Source organism: Rhipicephalus sanguineus, chromosome 11 (assembly GCF_013339695.2).
Source record: "Rhipicephalus sanguineus isolate Rsan-2018 chromosome 11, BIME_Rsan_1.4, whole genome shotgun sequence".
NCBI lineage: Eukaryota > Metazoa > Arthropoda > Arachnida > Ixodida > Ixodidae > Rhipicephalus > Rhipicephalus sanguineus.
Window position 1 is genome coordinate 69,402,455 of NC_051186.1, and position 16,785 is coordinate 69,419,239.

The following is a 16,785-nucleotide window of genomic DNA, read 5'->3' on the forward strand; positions in this document are numbered from 1 at the left end:
GCGCAGAAAACCACTATTTATTCTACTGGATTTGAAGTCACATCCTCCGGCGCACTGTCAAAAGTTCTTCCGCCTCGGTTGGCAGCATCGCTGGTTTGCCATCGTCAGCCTCTGAGTAACTTTTACGCAGCATTGTAAGCACCTTGAAGCACATCGTTGGCACTGCCTGTACTACGGTGGCTACCATACCTTTAGGGCATTACCAGACTTGGCGAGAACACATAAACAACGAACGCGCCGCACGGTTATCACACGATCGTCGGATACCACCTACACACGCATACAAAACGTAAATGGTGACCGGAAGCCGGAAGCTGTGACTACTACTGGACTGCAGCGACGTCTCACACGGAAACTGATGATGATGATAATGAAGTGGTACTTTCGCTTTTGTAACTGATATTGTGGGCGCTACAACGTTACAATGGACCGTTGTGGTGCTCTTTTTTATTTATTGCCTCAGTTCTGTGGGTTTAATTCTTTGTTTAAGGACAAACAATTCAAACAGTACAATGGGGCACGCAGCAGTGGTGGCTTTTATTGCAGCCGTAATCTCCGTGGTCGCCGCGCTGCTTGAACAGCAAGTAGCTGACATCTAAGATCGCAGCCGCTTCATTGTTACAACAAAATTAGATATATTTTTACGAATGCTCTCGAGCTCTGTTTATCGTACTCATAAATTAAATATAAACAAATTGGTCTCGCAGAATCACGTGACTTTTTGCGTATAAAAGACGCACCGTTGTATAAGACGCACCAGCGAAAATCTAGGAAAAAAAGGTGCGTCTTATACACCGGAAAATACGGTAATAATGAGATGCCAGAGCTTCCTTCGAAACATTGTAAATGGGATCATTCACGATGTGTTTTGAAATGGAGTACTGTTTGAGGCTATCAAGCACGCCTCATGATAGAGAAAACCCTAATGCTAGAGCGAAGCGCGGATTTAAAATCAACTGTACGTCATTTTTTCTTCCTGAATACAGAGTTTAGCCAGTTTTAAGCAGCTGTACGAATCAAAGTTAAGCTTTCTTCATTTCATTGACCCGATTGCAGACTATAGTCAAGTGTTAACCCTTTGCGGTCCGTTGTTGGCACTTGCCTGACAACACAGCAAGGCTGCAGCGGCCCGTTGTCGGGCACTGCTGGACAAGTTCTCTCACGGTTGATTCACGCGCGCGTTTTCTCACTGCATTATGCGCCATCCGTTAAAGAGTAAGTAAACTTCTTTTACTTGAGCTTTGAGACTTTTAGATTCGGACCACAACAGGACGGAAGGTGGGAAAAGGTTTTCGGACCGCAAAGGGTTAAAGTGTTTTTCGCTGCACTGTTTTTTAATGTCGCCCGTCTTTTTTTGTCTTCCAGGGTGACGCTGACTTCAGGCGCATCATGAACATCGTGGACCCAAACAACACGGGCTACGTCCACTTCGACGCCTTCCTGGACTTCATGACTCGGGAGAGCACCGACCGAGACACGGCCGAACAGATCATCGACTCCTTCAGGATTTTGGCCGGTGACAAGGTGGGCCTCCCGCAGTCACCTTTGTGGTCTGGTGACGAAAGTAGTACTGGGCAGTCGAGAAGCACTGGACAAAATACAAACTGAACAATTTGCTAAGTACCGACCGTATCGAGACACGATTTTAATTACTTTGATACGCAACATAGGATAAAAACAAAGCTAGATTGAAAGAGCAGCACAGAAAAGCATTCCTGACTTGCAGCTGAAGGCTTCACTGTGCTACAGTGATTTAGTCCTACATTTTAGTCCTACTATTTAGTCCTACAGTCACGGAAAAAATTTTGCAAGGTGCCAGAGCACCGTTCGAAAGGTGCCTCTGGGGCACTAAATGGTGCATTGTGCGCATGCGTCGAGGCTACACTGGATGATTACCAAGTGCATGCACGTCTTGTGGTTGTTCGTTTCACTGCCTCACCGCTGATCACTGATTTGATTGAATATGGGACGGGCATGCGCTTAGTAATTCGCTTAGTAATTCGCTTAGTAATTGTAGCGTAGCCTCATTTGCGCACTGCACCACCTAGTGCCCTAAAGACAGCTTTCGAGCGGTGCTCCGGCATCTCGCAAAATTTCGTTCGTGACTGTACAAACAAACCGATATGCCGCGTAGTGCATTACGCAGTGCATGCTAAAATGGCGGCTGTTGTCTGTAGGAGGGTGTTAGAGACGGCGCTCAGACTGAAATTTCAGGTTAAAGGAGCACTGACGCGAAAATTTTGCATCTTGTTTTTTCTGTTGAAATGAGTAGCTAACGATCCCACTTATCACGGCTGGAAAGCTCGTTTGCTCGAGTGCACGATGTTTAATTATTTGGAGACTGTTTTATAGTGGCCAGTCACAGTTTTGGTTTCAGAGAGCACCGAGTGTGGCGGTACCCAAGTGGTTTTCAAGTAAACATAGCTGGCTACGTGAGCACAAAAAACCACGTGCACATGAGCACCGCGTTCACAACTCTTTTCAGCAAGGGCCCCCTAGTGCTGCTATAATATGCAACAGGCTTTGATACACGACATAAGATACGTTGATACCTCTGAAACATCAGACATAAGATACCTCTGAGACGTTTTAAATATGCTTGACCCCCCCCCAAAAAAAAATGCACTGCCGAGGCAAGGACATCAGAATTTGTACTCCCGTGCAAGTGTGCCCCCTCCTTCCATTGAAAAGGTCTGCTAGGAGAGAGTGTTCGCAAGGATCGTGGCAGCCAACACAAGCTCGTGACAAAGGTAGTGGTTGGTTGTTTACATGAAAACCAAAGGTGCGTTTTGCGTGCAGGTGCACAACGTGCACTTTAAAATTGATGTTAAATATGTTCTAGGCTGTATTATCCATTGATATTTCGTAGATGATGTGTGTGTGTCCAGACTAATCTATCCCACAAGTTATCTTGCCTTCAAAATTTTGTGTCAGTACTCCTTTAAAATGTGCACTTAGGGCCCAGTTCGTGACTTACCATATTGAGCCCTCTACTGTCAATCAAAACAATAAAATCACACCATCTCCTGCTAAAGGGGACCATGAGGCGATGCGAAGCAGCGTTTCGGCATGTAGAGCCCGCGTTTCAGAGGGGGAGTGGAGAGGGGGAGAGGGAAAGGAGAGAGGGGGATAGGGTAAGTGGAGAGGCGAAAGGGGCGAGGTTGAAGGGGAAAGGAGTGAGGGGAAGGGGAAAGGGAGAGGGAAGGAGGAAAGCAGAGGGGGAGAGGGGAGATGAGTGAGGGGGAGGGGAAATGAGAAGTGGAGAGGTAGAGGAGAGTGGAGAGAGAGAGAGGATGTGTGTGGAGAGGGCTTGCGCATGCGCAGTAAGGGTGGTCACGCCGCACACCACCACCACCACCACCACCGGATTGAACTCCGCTATAAGATGCTTCACATCTAAATCTTCACATCTTCACATCTATGTTTGTGTTAATAAATTTCAGTTGGAAGTCAGCGCTAGTCCTCGTCGTTTCTTCGTCCTCGTGTATTACACGCGCTGTTCACGTCAATACAAAAATCACATCTAAAACCTAGGTTTGTACAGTGACCGTGTTCCAGCCTCTTTAACGATGACAACTTCCCTGCAGTAAGAAACACTTTTACTGAATGAAGCCGTCTGCCACAGTCCTCTTTAGCGTACCTTCACTAACATAGATAGATAGACGCGCATGTTTAGGTAGACGGCATGCTCAGATTTACGGAGAGTGGTTCAGTATTTGAGACATGTTTGTCTTCTCCCCCCGCAGCCATACATCACCGCAGAGGAGCTTCGTCGCGAACTTCCGCCGGACCAGGCGGAGTACTGCATCCGACGCATGGCCGCTTACAAGGGACACGGCTCTGTCCCCGGAGCGCTGGACTACATGTCGTTCTCGACGGCGCTGTACGGGGAGAGCGATCTCTAGAGGACTTGTCGCACATTTTCGCTTTGTTATTTATTTTTTTCTTTTCTCTCTGTTGGCGAAAAAAAAGAAAGGACGAATAGGAAAGAAAAAAAATATTCTTTTTTTTTCCTCCCCCACCCCTGCGAGTACCACGGGAATGAAATTTGTGGCAGGGGGCAGTGCAGGAAAGGTGTGGAACGAGCCGGTCTGAGACCGGCTACGAGCCAACTGTTGCCAACGGGAGGTCTGGCTTGAACCGCTGGGAAGCCGGCTACGAGCCGGCATTGGTGGCTAGGAGCTGGTTCCTTACTGTGACCGCGAAGTCTGGTGTCACGTGATCAGTCCTTCTGCTACATTATTTAATCTCTCGGCCTATCGTTCTGTATTGCCCATGGCAGGTCCTAGGTTTGCGCTGTGTTATCGTTGGAGCCAGTTCAAAGGTGTGAACTGCCGTGCCAAGAAGGATCCCTTATCTTATCAGAAGCCTCTAATCCTGCGTGAAGGACAACTCCTAGAGGCACGAGGTCGAGAGTTTTGGAGGCGGTACGTGCCATCTCTGCTTGTGCAACGCCTCACCTTTTGAGCGTGCAGTTCGTTTTAGTGCTGCAGTGCTAGCTATAAGCGCGAGTTTTGTAAAGGCACGATTACTTGGAAACTGACGGTTAAGATCCCAGCATGAGGTGGAGTCTACGACGACACCGGTGCAAACCTAACGCTTTGCTTAGAACAGTGCCGCTGAAATTGAAAGCGTCCGACGACGTTGGTGCAACATTTTCGTGCCACGATCCGACAACTCCGCAGAATCGATTTGTGCCAGAGAAAAAAAAATTAAGGTTCTGGACTCTCTTTGTCACCTGTTGATCATCACTTTACTTCACTTTGTATCCTGAGCATATTTTCAGTCTAGCGAAATTTTTCTCGCCATAGCCCAAAGTTTTCGCGGCATTTCTGAGGTTGTGAGCCCGAGCGTCAAAAAGAACGTTTGAAATGTGTGAAATGACCGACTTCTGCATTGCCCCTTGGACTTTTCTAGAGTCCTCGTTTGGCACAGACTGTATCTCGAAGTAGGCTTTACACTTTCTTCTCATTTCTGTTAAAATGTGTGAGACGACAGTTTTTTTTTTACGTCGACAAAAGACGCAGCCACGCGTTTCTACCAGTCACTCGAAAAACAATGTAAAAAAAAACAACCGCACCTCTTCTCAGTCTTCCCGACCAAGCCCAAACATTTTTCTATCTCGTACGCGGCTGCCGACTCTACGGCCACGAGCCCAAGGAGTAGTCGTCGTCGACATAACCAATTTTCGTACTGCCAGTGTAGCATGCAAGTCGGGAGCATGCTTCCTTGAGGTGCTAATTAACAAAATAACGAAACCCAGCAGCGTCCCGACAAAAGTAGCAGTTCGTTAGCGACAGACGAGCGACATCATATCAACCCTTCCCCGAGCTGCCATCAGCCTTTTCTGCCATTGCTTGCAGAGCTGTGTCAAATGTGTCCGCGTTTCTTTTTTCTTTTGTCCAGACATTGGGGGTTGAAACTAAGATGCTTTGCAGTTTCCGATACGTAATTTGTTTCAAGTCGAGTAGTGCAGCAATTTATCTCTAGATGTAAGCGCTTTGACACTGTCCAGTTCTTCCAGCGCTTCAACCGTTTTGAGGAATCCCTTTGTCGTCTTGATGTCGTGCCTAAAAGTTTCCACGTGACAAAAAGAAAAACTGTGTGGAATCCGGACTCCCATCTTGCTCAAGCACTCCTCGCTTCTCTTTCAACACTTGGTTAGGACTTTCATTGTACACTTTTCTCGTGTGTGCTGCTTAAAACGAAAAAGTAACGGCTTGTTTTTGTCACTTTCGTTTTCGTCTTCGAAACAATAGCTTTTCTTCAGTTTCCCGACTGTTCCTCACTTTTCTCATCTCTCTCTCTATTAAAAAGTTTTTCTTTGGGTGTCATAATCTCCCAGAGCTAGTCTAGAGACTTCACATATATTTAAAACGTCGAAAAGGAGATTAAGGAAAGGTAATGACGAGGAGTGAGAAGCGACGTCGGTGTGGCAGCAGCGAAGTGTTGCGTGTGGTACCTGTCATCAGCCGTCAGTGCCTACGTCTTGAATCGATTGTCAGGCAAGCCTCCGTAGAACCCACCACGTCGTCATCTCATATCTAGATTTTCCTTTTTTTTTTTTTAAATCCTCGTCCACGAAATGCACTTCTATAGATTACGTACTAATGATTTTCGTTTCTTGGGGGGTTCGTGTTGTGATGCGGGACGCGATGCTACCAGGCTAGTTGTGAGTTGTGTATGTGTGTGTACGTGTGAACGTCATACTTCTCGGTATGTTTCTTGTAAGCGCGTGTTTGTGTGGTGAATGTGCGAATTTTTTTTAAATCCCTTTCGAACGTTTTCCGAGAGCAATCTTTATTTCGCGAGGAATAATCTTTAGATGGTAGGTCGCGAAATGTTCATTATACGCTAGCACGAAATAGACGTATCCGCACAATGATTGCCTAGCGATGAGACGGTTCATCTATCTCTAAATTTGTCTAAGCAGTGAAAGGTTCTCTTTTGCCGTGAAATTTGCACTTGCGAACATTTGACCTGCAAGCTTCGTGCATTTGAACCACATTATTCGCTCTCCCCTACGAAGCGACGCAAGATACGTCTGTGAAAGATAAGGAGTGTCAAACTGTACGCTAACTACCAATAGCGCTTGTCCATTCGTGCCAACTATGCAATCCTGTGGCCAGTATTGTTTTAGATTTGACTGGACTCTGACGTGGCTGCAGCTTACCCCCCACATTCAGAAGCGTGCCTTAAACTACGAGCTGCAACTTGAATCGGCCACGATTGTGAGCGTGCTCAAGATACTCTTGGCGTTTCCGTGGTGCAGCGTCAAGATTACGTCGGCAGTCCAAGACAAGTGGTGGCTTCTAGGTAACGTGTGCTACTGAACGTTGGGGGTTGGTGTCAGTCAGACGACCTTAGGATCTTCGTTTTTTTTTTTTTTTGACAAATTTAGAAAGTCGAAATTTGTTTCTTCTAGAGAAATTTCATACTTCGTTAGGTTCCTCAGCGTGGTCGAGGAATTCGGCCGACGAAAAACGGGGATGTCAGGAGTGCATCGAGTCGCAGTTTGTCGGAGGCCCGTAGGGTAACTGCCGACTACGTGTAACTTGTTTGTGTGTGTGTGTTTCTTAACGTGTTGTATGTGCTTCATGACTGCGAGGTGCCAAATGTAGACAGTGTACTTTTTTCAGACTGCCTCATTGCTCTGTGGCTGTTGCCAAGTGCAGGACTAATTCGTATTCCCGGGATGACGAGAGACATTTTTGTTTTCTCGGACGACGCACTGCACAAGCTTTTGCTATGTCAGAGAAGCTGAACAACGCGCACTTGTGAACTCTTTCGTCTCGATCGTACCTATACTTCCGAGTTGCTCTAGGTTGTGTGTTACCCACTGAACAAAAATCGAAAGTCTGTTTTTGTTCCGAAATGGCAGTGTGTGGAAATTTTTTTTCTCTCGCTCTTTCTCTCTGCGTGCGAAACGTACTGGCCTGGGTTATAGGGGGTTAAACAGTGCCGAGATACGCTTGTGGAACATTGTGAGAACCACATATCGTCACTCGCCTGCGAATTGGATGACTTTTTTTTTTTTCTGGCTGTAATGAATAAAAAACAGTGTTTGAACATCCTGTACTGCCTTCTCTCCTTGTGCGTGCATGTTGTGCATCAGTCAGAAGTACTTACACCCAGATAATTACAAGGTGATAAAACTTTAAAAAGTTGAAACCTACAAGATTTCCAAAGGCTTGCCTTTTTTTTCTCCAAAGGCTTGTCAGGCTTGCCTTATTTTGGTCAGAAATGCTCCCCGAAGCAACTTTATTAAAACTGGATGAAACTTTGAACAGCCAAAACCTACAAGATTTCCAAAGGCTTATTTTGCCAGAAGTACCTAGTCCCAGAAGCAGTTCTCAGTTTTATTGAAATGGGATGAATCTTTCAAAAATCGATACCTACATGCCTTTTCGGTCAGAAATACTCCCCGAAGCAATTTTTTTAAAATGGGATGAAACTTTCGAAAGTCGAAATCTACGAAGTTTCCAAAGGCTTGCCTTTTTGGCCAGAAATACTCCCAGAAGCAGTTTTATAAAATTGGGATGAATCTTTCAAAAATCGATAACTACAAGCCTTTTCGGCCAGAAATACTCCCCGAAGCAATTTTATTAAAATGGGATGAAACTTTCGAAAGTCGAAATCTACAACATTTCCAAAGGCTTGCTTTTTCAGTCATAAGGGCTCCAGAAGCAGTTTTATTAAAGTGGGATGAATCTTTCAAAAATTGATAGCTACAAGCCTTTTGGCAACATCGCTATGATGCCATCATGCCGTCGCATAACGTGACTTCACACGATGACATCAGATTACACTGTCGCTTTGCATTGCCTCCGTGATCGGCCCAACGATCACGGAGGGCAATACAAAACCAGGTGAGGTGCAGAAAGCTTTCGGAGGAGTGCAGGGGAGGCATCAATAAGTCAGCTGATGAGGAACAAGAAAATGGCTTTCGCCTTCGAGTCGTCTTAGGCGAATGCATAAGGGACCCCGTGAGTTTTGCCTAGGCGCCTGATGTCCAGGAGTTGATCTTGCGCGTGCGATGACTTCAGGGACTGCAGTGCGACTCGCGAGTTGAAATTTACCAATGAAAAAACTACCTTACTAATGTAAAAACTACTAAATGTACCAATGAAAGGCAAGCACATGCTACACAGAGCTGTCATGGGTCAGTGTTACGCTCGTTCAAATAATTTTAGAGTAAGTTATCGAACAGCAAAAGGTGCAGTTAACAAATGTACATAAGCCACCGGAGAATTCTGTGCTCTAGAAGAAGATACACTTTGGTGCTATTATATGCAATTTTTTTCGTTGCTGTAATTTTCCCGAATTTTCGAAAAGGAGTAGCCAGTGCTACATAAAAGCGCTAACATCTCCTAAACAAAATTCAATTAAGACAAAAAAAAATATTAAGAGCTCTAGAAGGCTGGTGCGAATGCTTACAGCGCGCTGCCTGGCAAGCAAGCACTATCTTCGCGAAAGGGCGTCTGCTACGCAGGACATGACGCAGGAGCAAGGTAGGTGGCGCCACGTTAGAAAAGACGGTGTGACGGAGAGGAGACCGAGGAGGAACGAGAGCACTGACAGATTACCAACGTCCCAATCTCAAACTTTGCGCATTGGAAAGTTCCGCCGCACGGGTCGTAGCACGGCGTGTGAACAAAACTTCTGCCGATTTATAGCCGTAATGAAGACTTTGGTGCAGAAATTGGTTGACACAGCCTCGTTTTCAGGCAGATATAGCAGCGAAAAATAATGAAATTAATTTAACGCGTTTCTCACAGTGGACAGTGACTAAATTTGTGTTCGCCGGAAACCGTGCTACCGGCTGCGCGCGCCTCTGTTGCTGCCTTGGAGGAAGGGAAACAACGTGAAGGGAGTGTCACGTGATTCCTCGACAAGTCAATTCCTCCTTTGTCACTGCCCCTCCCGACAAGTGCACGGAGGCCCCTGGGTAGCATTCAGGGGCGTAGCCAGAAATTTTTTTTTTTTTTTGGGGGGGGGGGGGGGGTCAACCATACTTTATGTATGTTCGTGCGTGCGTTTGTATGTGCCGATGTATACATACGCAAGCAAAACTGAAAAATTTCGGGGGGGGTTGAACACCCCTCCCCCCTGGCTACGCCCCTGGTAGCATTCGCAGCGGCCGCAGCAGACGCGACCAGCCGCGGCCTATTTTAAATGCGAATGCATTTCTTAGTCGGGGCATGTCAGGCGGCTGTCGGTGTCCGCGCGCCGGCAGGTGTTACCGCGCCGGCAGGTGTTACCTCTCCGGCAGGTGTTAACACCTCCGCGCCGGCAGGTGTTACCTGTTGCTATGGGAGAGGGAGGTGTTACTCTCCCATGGCAACAGCTGGGGGCGCGCGCGCTTATCCTCGCCCCTAGCAACCGGAGCAGGTGGTGCGGGCGGAGTAGCGGAGAGTGAGTGGAGAGGAGGAGCGCGCTCTGACGTGTGAGGACGCTCACATCGCGGGAGCTCGGCGGAGCTCCCGCGTGTGTGGAGAGAGGGTAGGTGCAGTGCCTCGCCGCTCCTCTCCTCCCGGCGCCCCACTCTCCCGTCGAGTGAAGCGATTACCAGGCCTCGGAAAGTCTCAAGTTCCAGCCATCGCCGAAGGGGGGCAAAAAAATCGACCCCGTCGCAGCTAAAAAAAAAAACCATAGTGGCTCCGTTCAAATCTGCCCTCGGGAACGCCAAAAAATCCGCCAGAGGCGCCGTAATAAAGCAATGTTTAAGAGAAATACAGCTATCATTTCCGCATAAAAGTGCTTTTTCTTGCGTAACTGAAAGTAATGCTTGAATGAGGAGTAAATTTGTTGTTCAGTGAATTGAAAAAATGGACTGCCACGTGACTTCTACCCTGGATTCCTCGATTCAAACGTTTTGGCGCGAGATTTTCGGTCCCGGTGGCACATACGGCCACGACTGTCGTAAGCTGCGGTGCAAACTTTGTAAGCCGTGGTCCAATGCTTATGGTGTTCGCCTGCTGACCCGAAAGTCGTGACCGGGGAGACCGCATTTAGATAAAGGCGAAAATCTGCAGGTTCGTGTAGCTCTATACTGAAGACCTCCAGGTGGTCGAAATTGCCGGAGCCCTCAACTACGGTGTTCCTTACAATGACATCGTGGTTTTGGAACGTAAAACCCTAGAAATTGTCGCTTTACTTTGTTAGCTGCAACACTGAAGTGTGAGAGCATTGTAGGGCAACGAGTTTAAGTGTTATTGAAGCGGTAGGTTGAAGTGGTGTTTGCTGGCGAAAATTTGCCCTTATGAGAGAGTGACGTTCGCTGTAAATGACATTTAATTTGACAGGCGTATAAGTTTCTGAGGTCTTACGAGCCAAACAAGGCCGCCGTAGTGGAGGGCTCTCAAGATTTCGACCATATTGGGTTTTTTACCGTGCACTTGCGCATGCACACGTGTCTCTGACGTTTCGCCTCCGTCGTAATCCGAAGGCTTAATAGTGCATGTGGTAAACTCAAGGTAGAGTTGGGTCGGTCAACAGCAGCTCTTGGCTGAGCCCCACAACAACGCTGTCGTCTTCATCCAATCGGTGTAATTTCGTCGCCCGTCAGGGGCGTAGCCAGAATTTTTTTTTTTTTTTGGGGGGGGGTTCAACCATACTTTATGTATGTTCGTGCGTGCGTTTGTGTGTGTGCGTGTATATATACGCAAGCGAAATCGAAAAATTTGGGGGGGGGGGGTGTTAAACCGCCCTTGGCTACGCCCCTGTCGCCCGTGCCAGAGCGACATTCCGCTACACACACGCTCATTAATTAAAACGTAGAAATCCGCAAAAACGTCTCTGGTGGTCGGCAACACCCGGCTGTCCCTCCCCAACTATCAAGTACCTGAATGCAGCTTGCTTCACTTCATTAGGGGTAATTTTGTATATTTAATGACTGGCACGTATGTATGCCATGTTAGGGAAGATATGAAATGTAGCCTAATGTGGGTTATGTCTTGACACGAATGATGGAATAATTAAATATAACCGTGCATGGTTATAAACCTCGCCATGTGTTCTTGAATATTACGAAAGTCTGCGTGCCGTTTTTATTTTTGAGGTTAAGGAGTGTAGCGGTGGTGTGTCCATGTACAGCAGACGTTCCGCAAGGTAGAGGTACAGCGGCAGCCGTGAATTGGCATATTTGCCAATGTGACCGCCGTTGAATACTGGGCATCGCCATGGCAACGCTGGATATCTCTGCTTTGTCGCTCACCTCTGACGGCCGGCGCGCGGTGACGAGCAAGCGGACCGTCGCCGTGACCAGTGACGAAGCGCGAAAAGTGCGCCGCTGCGCTTCGGGTGCAGCAGATAACGCGCAGAATATGCGCAGTTATCGTCCGATGGTTGGCAGCTGGTTTGCTGCCCCCCGTTTTCTTGCGAATTGTATTGCTAATGTTGCCTAAAATACGCATGAAAGTTTTTTAATTCACCGATGTCATCAACTTGCAATTATGGTGGGCAGTCGCTGTGCTGCTGTGTGGTGCCGCAGGAGCTCTGATACCGGCGAAGGCATCAGTTTCCACAGGTTCCCCGACGATCGCAGGTACACGTACTTTCAAGCTCAGCGTTTTTCTTTCTGCTTTGTGACCTTGTTAACATATCACACTTCGCTGTTCTCGCTTTTGAGTTGATATGCTAACACGCGTGGACAAAGTTGCGTGTGTTTCCCGAGTATTTTCGAGTTTCTGTGTGTGTTAGTGTGTGTTAACGAGTACGGGTCATTCTTTTTTTTCTACTGAGCGGCTCAGCGTTGTGTGACAGGCTTGCTGAAGTGATTATATTTCTCTTTGCTATCCCACACCTTCTTGATCTGTTTGTCATGTGGGTAGAATGCGGTGAGAATAGCTTTTCGAAATGAGAGAGAGTGATTCGTGAAAGAAATGAAAAGGGGCGCTATTTTCTGCCTCCCGTCGTGGGGGCACGGCTCAGCGCCCTTAGGAATGGGGAAGGGGAAGTAAAGATGATAGAAGATAGAAGGAGTGATTAGCGTGGCAAGTGTGTCTTGTCCACGAAGGCAGGAGCACGAAGCCAAAGGGCTCGTCTATAAGGTGGCGAGGTCCGCAGAAGCCGCAAACTCGAGGAAGGCTCGCGGGGCTTGCAGCTTTGAACGTGCAGGAAAGAGAAAGTCCTCCACCGTTGTGGCAGGGAGCTCCCGAGCAGGCGATAGCGGCGCGCCATCAAGACCATTCCCTTCTGAAGTTATGAGAGCATAGGAACGCTGCTTATATATATTTACGCATTCCGAAAGGGCGCATCTAGTAGGATTTCTCACAGCAGGGGCGTAGCCAGAAATTCTTTTCGGGGGGGGGGGGGGGGGGTTCAACCATACTTTATGTATGTTCGTGCGTGCGTTTGTATGTGTGCTAGCCTATATACGCAAGCAAAACTGAAAAATTTCGGGGGGGGTTTGAAACCCCCCCAACCCCCCCCTTGGCTACGCCCCTGTCTCACAGCACCTCTTGCAGATGTTGCACTGGTGTGTCTATCAGCTCCTTTGTGCACTGGAACCGAGACCAGCACACGTGCTTAGTCAAAAGTGTGCAAATTTTATTGCAGCGTGAAAGAAAACACACTCAGACATTGCAGGCGTAAAGTGAACCTCACGAAATGGGCCATGCTTGTCTGCTAAGTGGCGTCGTAGGCGCGGCAGACACGCTGGCGCCAGCGTGTACTCCGCCATCGCCGCGCGCGGCTCGCCGCATTCGAGAGGAGTGACGTCGTAGCCATAGACACAATGGCGCCGGCGCGCGCGCAGCTATTCGCCTTCGCTGTGCAGTCGCCGTCTGACACTGCGCTGGGGCCGCTTGATGCTTGATAGCGCCTCCGACTGGCGTTTGCAGGTGGGTAACGCCATGGAGAAGGAGAGCGCAAATGCTGCTCGACGGCGCAGAAGAGCCGAGAAGCTTATCTCATCGGATCCCGAAGTAGTTGTCTGGCAATTAGCGGTTCGGCGTACGAAGAATGAACAGAAGAAGGCTAATAATCCTAGACAATCAGGAAAGCTAAGAATAATCAGCTGAACCTTTGCTAACGCTACGATAGACGAGCTAAGCAACTGCAAATTTTTTGCTTTTTTGTTTTTTGCTGTTTGTTGATGCGCTGATGTGTTTGTACGTCCTTCATCGCTCTCTTCAGTTCTTTTTTGTAAAGTTTGCGCAAGAAACGTTGAACATGTCTAACCAACTAGCCCATTGTCAAGTTTTTCTTACGCAACTGCATAATCTCCAATCTCGGAGGTCCTGTATTCCTAGGCTTCAGCTACAGATAGTGCTCGACGCAAACTTTAGAGCGCTGCTGAAGAGATAGCGTTTAAGATACGTTTTGAAGAAAAGTCGAAATAAGCAGCGCTTGTAAATAAAATAGGCAGCTTTATATTAAGTTTTTGACTTTTTTTAATTAACGTGTGGTGGTCACAACGTGCTCTTGTAACTTGTCTCTAATCACCATAGAGTGCTAATCACTTTTGGTGGCTGATTAGCGTGCTTATTATTTACAGTTACAGCATTTACGCTGATTTTATAAGAGACGTTTAAAGTAAAGCTAGCCTTTTTAGCTACTATAATAAAGCTAGCTGTTTAGCAGCGCCACCAACATTTGTACCTGTTTGCGAATGCTGAACGTTGGTCTAATGTTGGGCGGATGTCACGGATGTTCTGTGCGGATGATTTAAATATCGGCGCGCGAGCGTCGGAACTCGGAATGGTCTAATAGGCATCACCGAGCTCCCAGGCTTACGCTTCAGCTGTTCCTCGCTCCGTTTACTCGCGACATCGAACCCGCAACCGCCCGCAACCGTCGAGTCCAGCGGCTTCCGAACCGTACGTCAAAATGACCGACGAATACATCTCCCACTTGCACCGAAGACTGGACGTCCTCAAGCTGTGCGTCTCCCTGTGCAAGGTATCGGCTGACGACGCCTACTTTGTGAGGAACGCGCAGGCCAAGCTACTCGAAGCCAGCGAGCACCGGCAGCGAATCGACGAACTGTGCGAGCAGTACGAACAGCTGAAAGAACGAGAAGCGAAGCTTCTCGCTGACCTGGAAGTTCGTTTACAGCTCGCCGAGTGTCAAAGAGCGTTCATCGACAGCCTTCCACCGAAGTCGACGTCTCAGCTAAGCGGTGTCGCTACTCAAGGTAACAGTCCGTCTCTGGCCGCCGCTGGAGCCGGAGGCGAGAGGGCTAGTCGCCAGCAGGTTACCGTTGGTTCCAAGCACGTAAACCTAATCGCCCACCTGAGCGAGGAGGAATTAGCGAACGTCCCCAAGTACATGAAGGGTCGATTCACGCTCGCCACGCTTAACAAGCTCGTCGACGGGTTCAACAAGGCGATCGCGTCCAAGTACGAGCTCCTGGCGTTGCCCAAGTCCCGACTCAAAGAGCCCCAGTGGAAGCGCGTCTCCGCATACCACATGCAGGAGACCGCCGAGACCAAGAAGCTCAGCTTCGTGGTCGACGCCGACCTGACGGGAAAGGGCGGCGGTGCTTTCGAGTCCAGTCGCGTCGTCACCCAGTTCGTGGTGGTGATGCGACACTGCGGCAGGATACGCGAGATTCGGGGTCCCGAACGAATCGTGCGATACGTGGTGGTCTGACGGCACGACAAGCTGCAGTTGCGAACAGATGATGCGCTTGTAAAGGCCTCGATTAAAGTTACAAGGCGGGATTGTTGGTGTGGCATACTTGGATTGTTATTGCCCTCGCGTGTGTTGCTTTCGTTCCTATTTTTTTTTTAATCCATTTTCTATATCGTAATAGTGAACTTACTGTCGTGCTTGTCCTTTTGTTGCCTTTTCGTGTCCTGCTTCCATGCTCTATCACTGTGATCCAAGTATAAAGACTCCCATAAAGACCTGTTCGGTCTGATGTGTACATTTGTGGAGACTTTCGTTCTTTTGGTTTTATACTTTAACTACGCTTTTAGATTTTTATAACCTGTTTTTTTTTATAGCGTAATGCATTCAGCATGTGGCCTGTTCCTTCGGCTGTGAATAAAGACACTGCCTCAATAAGTGAAACGATTCGTTAGTACACACTCGCCCACCCCGCCCCCTTTCCAATTACAACCCAGGAAGATCCCATACGGGACTAAAATTCTGGATAAACCCGTGATGTGAAATAATGTCTCCACTGCTTACTCTTTGCTAGCACGAGAATTAAATTGCATGGTTACACTAGGAGAGTAGTAACTAAGACTTGAACTGGCTTAGTTTCCACTGGTATGTTCTCGGATGGCCTATCGAAATGTAAGAATTCCAACTATTGTTTGTGTATAACTCTTAGTATCAAGCCCACTTGGCTAAAACCTATACCTATGCGCGAAAGTCCCAAGCCCAGAGAAACCATGTGCGCCTCTTGCTGTGCCAACATCAAAACATTGCTTATATAAACAGAAACTGAGAGGAAACGCAATTCCTTTCGTTTTCTTAACATTCACTGGTGCAATAATTTACGCCCTGCCGCAAAAGTTCATGGGACGTGAAATTTTTGAGAAAGGTATAGTCCCACTTTGTCTGGGACTGTAGCTTCCAATTAAATGTTCCAGCCCGTAGGACTTCTAGCAACATATACAGTTAACCGCTTGGAAGCACCTAGCATTGGCAGATCAGAAATTTGCATTTGCAGTGAAGCCCATGTCCCGTAAACTTTTGCTGCCAGGTGTACGTGCATGAAAGCGACAGTAACGCACCTCTACAACCAATTCAATCTAGAGAGACTGTTCTTGCATAGCCTCCTTTGCCAAGTTCGTTTGCTAGCTTAAATTCAACTGGAACAATTGCAGTACTCAAAAGGCATTGATAGGCTACTGGTTGTTGACTATCACTTCACAGACAATAGCAGTTGAGCGTCTATGTTAGTTCACACCTTGGACCACATGTCTGCAGTATTCAATAAATAAAATAAAAGGTGAAGCTGGGGACGCGATTGATACCACACTAGGTTCACCCGTGCCACTGTCAGTATGCTTCTATACAGAATATGCCTCACTGCGCTAAAAGCTCCTGTGGTTGGTTCGAATGCCACATGAAAAGTCAACCCTATTAGCATATGCTTTGCATTTTGTCTCAAATCTTTTGTGCCAGTTACCAAGCCCAAGTACCACAGCTCAAAGCAAGTTTTGTGTTGCAGTCTTCAACGACAAGCTGTTTTTACTGGATCAACATCGCTTCATCACTTTGTTGAATGTACGACTCTTTCGACCTGTACGAGCATCGACACCAACTTAAGTAACATAGTCAAAGGTACAACAGTGAACCCTTCGATTTCACTTGTGTAAGATTTTA

At 47.6% G+C, this 16,785-nt stretch overlaps 2 protein-coding genes across 3 annotated transcripts in view; both read left to right on the plus strand.

Annotated features, from left to right (window-relative positions):
- Nucleotides 1-3,949, plus strand: part of LOC119374128 (alpha-actinin) — a 98,271-nt gene extending 94,322 nt beyond the window's left edge. For both annotated transcript variants that reach the window (XM_037644193.2, XM_037644194.2), the window contains exons 15-16: nt 1,366-1,524; nt 3,747-3,949. In XM_037644193.2, coding sequence (XP_037500121.1) covers nt 1,366-1,524; nt 3,747-3,905 — 318 coding nt within the window. In that variant the 3' untranslated portion in view covers nt 3,906-3,949. The remainder of the gene's footprint in view (nt 1-1,365; nt 1,525-3,746) is intronic.
- A 10,203-nt stretch (nt 3,950-14,152) lies between these two features.
- Nucleotides 14,153-15,139, plus strand: LOC119373415 (spindle and kinetochore-associated protein 1). Its single transcript, XM_037643440.2, has one exon. The coding sequence runs from the start codon at nt 14,332-14,334 to the stop codon at nt 15,094-15,096; it is 765 nt and encodes a 254-aa protein (XP_037499368.1). The 5' UTR covers nt 14,153-14,331; the 3' UTR covers nt 15,097-15,139.
- Nucleotides 15,140-16,785: the final 1,646 nt, after the last annotated feature.

Excerpts from the sequence above, each read along its gene's own strand:
- LOC119373415 (XM_037643440.2), top strand. The coding sequence starts at position 14,332 with ATGACCGACGAATACATCTCCCACTTGCACCGAAGACTGGACGTCCTC.